We start from the raw sequence: 7,961 nt of genomic DNA, 5'->3' as shown, positions 1-7,961 counted from the left end.
GTCTCCAAGCAGCTTGAGTGCCCATTTGAAGGTTCCTGGTGGTACCAAGTGATTGAAGAGAGGATTGAAAAGCCATATTAGTTTATTGTAGATTGTAGTCAGTTGGCCAAGCTTGTAATGAAAAATGGTTCATTACTCGAAGCTTTCATCACAGTCCTCTTTGGTGACATCTGATGGACAAATATATGAAGAGCAGCTTGAGTCTGCAGCTTATAATGAACTGCTTCATTATGATTGCCCACTCTGCAGAGCTGACAGCTCGTGTTTGATGTCATGTGACAGTTCTGTGTGATATCGGGCTGATATGTTGCTTTGAACATGAATTTTTGGGGGGTGAAAAAATTATGTTATCATCAATCAATCATGTGGTCAGAAGAATCTGTGCTTACCTTGCAGGAATGTTTTCAATTGACAGATTGGGAAGTTTTTATTCAGTCTTGATGCTTTGGTGGATGTTAGCTCATATGCAGTTTTTGTAAAGACATGATTATACCCCTTAAGCGTGCTAAAGTGTACCCTAACAATAAGCCATGGGTCACCAAATGCATCAAATCCTGTTTAAGGAAAAAGAGACAGGCTTTTAAAGAGGGGGCTGTTACTGACTTTCAGGCAGTCACCAAAGACGTGAAAATCGAGCTCTTGAAAGCAAAACAGATCTACAAAAACCTTCTTGAAAGAAAATTTGCTGCAAAACGTTTTGGGTCTGCCTGGACTTGTATGAAAACCATATCAGGGTTTCAAAATCCCCAGAGCAGCAGTCAGATCATTGTAGACGGTTTTAAGCCAGACAGAGATTTGAATATGCTTGATGCTCGTTTTAGTTCTTCTGAACTGAAACAGAAACTGAAAGATACTCAACACTTCATCACTGAACTCAGCGATGTCCAAAAGGCCTTTCATACAGTTAATGTGAACAAGAGCCAGGGCCCTGATAACATTAGTGCCGCCTAATTAAATCTTGTGCTAAAGAGCTCAGTCCTAAATTTCAGGTTATTTTCAATAAATTCTTTCAAATACAAAATGTGCCCTCGCTTTGGAAGGAAGCTGTCGTCGTTCATGTCCCTAAATCTAGTCGTCCAAACGTCCTGAATGACTTCAGGCCTGTTGCCTCACCTGAGTTGTCATGAAAGTCTTTGAAAACATCATCAGAAATGTGATTATGGAAGAGATTGAATATCAGCTGGATCCAATGCAGTTTGCGTACAGGCCCAACAGAGGAGTGCAGGACGCGCTTTTGACTCGACTAAATCTGATTCTTAAACATGTAGAGAGTAAAGGGACTTTTGCAAGACTTCTTTTCATTGATTTTTCTTCTGCTTTTAATACAATACAGCCCCATATTTTAATGAAAAGACTTTTAGAAGAGTTTGAAATCAGGAAAAACCTGGTTTGCTGGATTTTAGATCTTTTAACTGACAGGTCACAAAGAGTGAGAATAAATGGGGTTCTGTCTGACCCAGTGTTCTCCTCCACAGCTTCTCCTCCAGGGTCTCTTATCGCCCTTATTATTCATTCTCTTTACAAACACGTGTCAGAGCAGATATGAAAACAGGGCCATCATTAAATTTACAGATGACTTTGTTATTGTCAGCTTACTGAAAGAGGGTGAAACTCACCACGGTCCAATCATTGATTAGTTTGTTCAGTGGTGGGAGGAGTCTTATCTCCAATTGAACATATCTAAAACAAAAGACATGGTTATTGATTTTAGGAAGCAACTAAATGGGCACAGAGTCACTTTAATTAAAGGTCAGAAAATAGAGCAAGTGCAATCATATAAATATCTTGGGACCATAATCAATGAAAAACTGAACTTTTATTGCAAATCGGTCTGTAAAAAGGGTCACCAGTGCCTTTACTGCCTCAGGAAACTTGCTCATTTCCACATTGAGCGAAAGATTTGAACTTTGTTTTCTTGTTCTTTTATTGAGTCTGTTTTATCTTTTTGTTTGGTGCCATGGTTCAGTCAGACCTCTGTCACAGAGAAAAATTGACTGAATTAGTTAGTGAGATGGTCCAGTCGTCTGATAGATGAGTCACAGGCCTGTTTAGACTCCCTGTACTCTAAACAGGTACCACAGATGGCTTAATCAATCCTTAAAAATGGTTCCCATCCTCTACGGGGTGGATTTAGCTTCTTTCTTCAGGACGGAGGTTTCTAGTTCCAAGATGCAGGACAAAGCATTATAAAAACAGCTTTGTCCCTGCTGCTGTCACTGAACTCAAGAAGAATTGTTTTTGATTTGATTCACTTTGTTTAATTACTAAATATGTGTTTTGTCAGGTTTCATTAGGTGTGTGTGTTTGTGAAGGGAGGCCAAATGCTATCATTGTTCTGTAAAGCAAATTTACCTGTGGGTATAAATAAAGTAACCTTAACTTAAAGCTTATAGGAGGTTGTGAGGTCACTGCCTCCACCTGATTATGTAATTAACCAGCAGACTGGTACGTTTATATATAATATACTATAAGTTATATCATTATAATTATGTGTACATCATATTTCTTATGTACATTTTAGACCTGGGAGCAGAAATGCTGATGAACTGGTTTTTATTGAGGAACAGGCAGAGCGTCCTCTCTTCCTGGCTCCATGTCTATAATTATGTCACACACTGATTCGCTCACACAAAACCACCAAAACACAGCACAAATCCCACCAATGGTTCAATTCCTTATAAATCTTTGAATCAGGTACTGAAGCAGTGACGTGCTGAATGAAGCTTCAGTCGTCATTGATCACGTGACTCTGCTCAGTCAAACCAAGCCTCAGCACAGCGTTTCTGAAGCAGTGTGTTGATTTTTTGACACACGTGCCGGAGCTTCAGCTTCAAACGGGCCGTCACCATCAGAGTTGCTGGAACCATGTCCCACTACTGGCTACTCTGTTTTATTCTGTGTTAAGTTTTTGAATGTGAATTTTCTGTGTTAAGAATAACAAAGAAAATGTAATGAAGTGATTTTAAAGTTTAAACTTTGTGTTAAATCTTGTAAATCAGAGAGAGAGAGAGAGATGAGGTGTGGGTGGACATCAGATGATCAAATGTCAACAACCTGATTGGCCCAAGTGTGAAGATGTGACGTCCAGTGAGGGAAGGGGGGAGAAAGGGTGAGCAGGTATAAAAGTGAGGTGAAGAAGAGATTCGGGGTTCTTCCCTTTTGTCCTCTGTGAGATGAGCAGTTCAGAAGTTTGGATCTAAGAGGTTCACAGTTAAAATTCCAGCAGAGACGCTAAAAGGCGAACCACAGTCCAACCTGTGAGTGTTTTTAACCCTTTGTGAAACAACAAAGGGTTAAAAACAAGTGTGGAGGACACAAACTCACGGGGGGAGGAACGACATTTACTGTTGATGTGTCTGACATTTAGTCTCCATGAGTTCTCATAAGACTGAAGAACTCTGTGATCTCTAACATGCAGCTGTATGTTTTGAAATCATGTGTCTCATTCTCTGGACTTTACTAGACAACGAGTGAAGAACAGATAACGAATATCATCTTTAAAGTGATGAATAATAACTCTGCCTCTGTGTCTTCATAAAAAGATCGTACTTCTGAAAGGTCAGAGGGCAGCATCCATTCTGGGTTTACACAGTTTTGCAGGTTTAGCTCTTCTGAAGTTCAGCACCTGCTTTTTAAACCAATCAGAAGCCAGTATTGTAGAGAGTTCATATTTCTTTTCATGCAATTGAATAATTTTGAATGTTTAGGTGAATATTTATATTTAGAGTATTTTCTCGATCAGTGTCTTCAGTCCTGACCCTGAGTGCGTACATTTAAAAATAAAGTGATATAACTTCTTTTACATTACTGTGAACTTCTTGTACAGTTTGACAGCTGATTGTTGTCGTGTTTGTCGTCATATGAAGATCGTTTCCTAAAGAGGACTGAACAGTCATTTAGCCTCTGGCTCCATCCATGAATCTGATCTTTGCTGTATAATCTGTGCTGTTAAAAGTGTAATGGAACATATAATTTGCACATATAATTTCATATGTAATTATGATGATCTTTACCCATTAAGATTTTAAATGAACAATAAACAAAGGCCAAGAAAACTGAGTTAAACTCCTGAGTCTACTATATATTTGCACCATGAAGAAATGAATTGTTTGCACCAGTAATAAATAATCAAATATATCAAATTATCATCAATTATTTAAATAAAAAGAACCATCGCTCCAAACAAAACAACAATTAAACAGAGAGTCCTATAAAACTTCAATTTCAAACATCCACGTAAAGTTAAACTATTAAACTTTAACTGGGTCAGACTTGTTACTGCATGTTGTAACCAAACATACCACACCCTGCATCATGTGATTGGCTCTTGGTTGCTCTGTAAGAATATTTCCTTAGCTCCTCCCTTCACAGATGTGTCTGTATCAGGATGGGTCTAAACAACATGGTGTAAATGCAGTTGCTGGTGAGCCTCATTTCCTGTAGGAGGTGAACAAGAGCAGAGATCTGTTTCCCTTCAGAGCACAGAGGTTGTTTCTGTTCAGAGGAAGTGAAACTGTCTGACAGTCACTGAGAGACGGTGAAACGGCACAGCACATGAATCAAATGGACCAAACAAAATTCTGCTGTTCAGTCTGTTTGGATCTACTGAAGGATCCAGTGACTATTCCCTGTGGACACAGCTACTGCATGAACTGTATTAAAAGCTTCTGGGATGAAGAGGAAGAGAAGAAAATCTACAGCTGCCCTCAGTGCCGGAGGACTTTCACAGCGAGGCCTGTCCTGGTGAAAAACATATTAGTGGAAGATTTAGTGGAGGAGCTGAAGAAGACTGGACTCCAAGCTGCTCCTGCTGATCACTGCTATGCTGGACCTGAAGATGTGGCCTGTGATGTCTGCACTGGGAGAAAAATGAAAGCATTCAAGTCCTGTTTATTCTGTCTGGCATCTTACTGTGAGAAACACCTTCAGCCTCATTATGATGTGGCTCCATTAAAGAAACACAAGCTGGTGGAGCCCTCCAAGAAGCTCCAGGAGAACATCTGCTCTCGTCATGATGAGGTGATGAAGATGTTCTGCCGTACTGATCAGCAGAGTATCTGTTATCTCTGCTCTGTGGATGAACATAAAGGCCACGACACAGTCTCAGCTGCAGCAGAAAGGACTGAGAGGCAGAGAGAGCTGGAGGTGAGTCGACAAAACATCCAGCAGAGAATCCAGGACAGAGAGAAAGATGTGAAGCTGCTTCAACAGGAGGTGGAGGCCATCAATCAGTCTGCTGATCAAACAGTGGAGCACAGTGAGAAGATCTTCACTGAGCTGATCCATCTCATCCAGAAAAGAAGCTCTGATGTGAAGCAGCAGATCAGATCCCAGCAGGAAACTGAAGTGAGTCGAGTCAAAGAGCTTGAGGAGAAGCTGGAGCAGGAGATCACTGAGCTGAAGAGGAAAGATGCTGAGCTGAAGCAGCTCTCACACACAGGGGATCACATCCAGTTTCTACACAACTACCCCTCACTGTCAGCACTCAGTGAGTCTACAGACTCATCCAGCATCAATATCCGTCCTCTGAGCTACTTTGAGGATGTGACAGCAGCTGTGTCAGAGGTCAGAGATAAACTACAGGACATTCTGAGAGAGGAATGGACAAACATCTCACTGACAGTCACTGAAGTGGATGTTTTACTGTCAGATCCACCAGAGCCAAAGACCAGAGCTGGATTCTTAAAATATTCATGTGAAATCACACTGGATCCAAACACAGCACACAAATGTCTGTTATTGTCAGAGGGGAACAGAAAAGTAACATTAATGAATAAACAACAGTCTTATTCTGATCATCCAGACAGATTCACTGGATCGTGGCAGGTCCTGAGTAGAGAGAGTCTGACTGGACGTTGTTACTGGGAGGTGGAGTGGAGAGGGGGAGGAGGTTATGTAGCAGTTGCATACAAGAATATCAGCAGAGCAGGGAGTGGGTATGAATGCTTATTCGGACGTAATGACAAATCTTGGTCATTAAATTATAACAACAATAAGATTCCATTTCAGTACAACAACAGTTATACATTTTTGTACAACAACATCCAAACTCCTGTCTCAGGTCCTCGTTCCTCCAGAGTAGGAGTGTACCTGGATCACAGAGCAGGTATTTTGTCCTTCTACAGCGTCTCTGAAACCATGACTCTCCTCCACAGAGTCCAGACCACATTCACTCAGCCGCTCTATGCTGGACTGATGCTTTACTATAAATATGGAGACACTGCTGAGTTGATTAAGCTCAAATAGACTGAAGTCTTTCATATTGTGGGTTTAAATCTGTGTTTTAGTTTCATTTTAGTTTCTCTCCATCATTTCTGCACAGAGATCAGCTGTCAGTCAAACATTATGGGTGGTACCTCCACATCTTCTAGTTGTTCTCTTGATGTTTCTGAGTTTTTAAAGGAGATCTTTCCTGTGACTGTTTATGGAGGCTATCACTGCTCATCATCATTTTGATTTACTAAAATATTTCTACACATCAAAATGTAAACTTCTCTATCCTCTAAATGTTTCTGGAATATTTGTATTGAAAAATGTCGACATTTCTCTTTATGAGTATGGCAGACCATGTGTGTGTGTTTGTGTTTGTTTTTGTCAAAATCATCAAACAAATGAGGAAAAACTGTGATTTTAATGAATGAATTCATATATTGTGTTGATGTTTTATTGTGTGAATAAACTGGAAGGTTTGACTATAAATCAGACTTTGAACAAAGTCTTTTCTTCTGTCTTCATTCCAGGATCTCACTCAAATCTGATGCAGAAAATATGAAACTAATCTGAGAGAATAACTGAAGCAGTTTTCCTCCTGAAGCATCACAAAGTTCAGAGTTCATGTTTAGAGCAGAAGATTCAGCAGTCGCTCTGTGACCTTTCAACTTTCTTCACTAAAACAGCTTCATTACAGAGAAACAAGTCACATTTTCTTCATGTTCTTAAGTCCTTTCAGATGTTTTTAATGGTCCTTGAATGCAGCATCAGTGTCGCAGGTTTAAAAGGTCACTTTCTGTTGTGTTCAAAGATTTCCTTCAGATATGGTCTTTAATCAGTAAAGCCAGTGATACAGCAGTGTCATTAGCTGTGTTATTGGCACCAGGCTGTGTTCATGTATGTATTTAATTCTGTCTGAGGATGTCTTCAGCATGAAATGATCATTTGCTCAGCTGCTGTGTCTCAAACGACTCCTACAGTCTTTGCTTATGTGACCAACTTTTAAACAACCAAAACAAATTCCCCTTTCCTTGATAAAAGTCAGCTTATCCCGATGCATTTTAGCTTTAAACTGTTTACAATTCTCTAGTAAATGATTGCTGTGTGAACAAAACAAACAACTATGCAGAACAGTGGAATTTGTTCTGCTTCCATTTGATTGAGTTTTGACTCCTGGAACTGTACTGACATTAGTGGCAAAACTACTTCCCTTTTTTCTTTGCTTGGTGGAACTTGAAACTTTAAAGCTGTTTCCAGATTGTGAGTCTTGGATGTTGCCAAACACTGGATCTTATGCTACTTTCACCTGTTTTATTATGAAGGCAACCAGATCAGTGAACACTGCTCTGTGACCATTTTGTTCCTGCAGTTCATAGGCAACAACTCTCCATTTTTCACTCAATTTGTATGGGAGTTTCAAAACAATCATTCTCATGTTTAAAGGCAAATCCAACTCCTTCATATAAACAACTTGCTGTGTTAGATTTGAACATCCTTGAAGAAAAAGAGAAAATGACTGAAGACCTTTCACATCCTCACTTTGAATAGGTGCCCAACTCACAATCCTCTCCATATATGCAGAGGCAATTTTATTTCCGTTCCCAAAATGTTCTTCAAGAAGGTATTTGGCTGTGGAATAGCCCTGCTCAGGAAGTAAATACTGACAACTATGCACCAAGTCTTTAGGCTGCCCTCTAATGAACTACTCTAAAAAGTGCAAACAATCACTCCAGTTATCAGTTTTAGCTTCT

General features: G+C 39.9%; 1 protein-coding gene across 1 annotated transcript; it reads left to right on the top strand.

Annotated features, from left to right (window-relative positions):
• Positions 1-4,198: 4,198 nt before the first annotated feature.
• On the top strand, positions 4,199-6,616 carry LOC113011341 (tripartite motif-containing protein 16-like). Its single transcript, XM_026150827.1, has 2 exons — positions 4,199-5,956; positions 6,062-6,616. Exons 1-2 carry the CDS (start codon positions 4,555-4,557, stop codon positions 6,244-6,246), a joined length of 1,587 nt encoding a protein of 528 aa, XP_026006612.1. The 5' UTR covers positions 4,199-4,554; the 3' UTR covers positions 6,247-6,616.
• The last annotated feature ends 1,345 nt before the right edge of the window (positions 6,617-7,961 follow it).

This window comes from Astatotilapia calliptera, chromosome 18 (genome assembly GCF_900246225.1).
Source record: "Astatotilapia calliptera chromosome 18, fAstCal1.2, whole genome shotgun sequence".
Taxonomy (NCBI): Eukaryota; Metazoa; Chordata; class Actinopteri; order Cichliformes; family Cichlidae; genus Astatotilapia; species Astatotilapia calliptera.
The sequence above is the reverse complement of the archived record's forward strand: the minus strand, read 5'-3'. Positions and strand labels throughout refer to the sequence as shown.

Excerpts from the sequence above, each read along its gene's own strand:
- LOC113011341 (XM_026150827.1), top strand. The coding sequence starts at position 4,555 with ATGAATCAAATGGACCAAACAAAATTCTGCTGTTCAGTCTGTTTGGAT. Across the intron at positions 5,957-6,061 it reads GTATGAATGCTTATTCGGAC|GTCCTCGTTCCTCCAGAGTA; the intron begins GTAATGACAAAT and ends CTCCTGTCTCAG.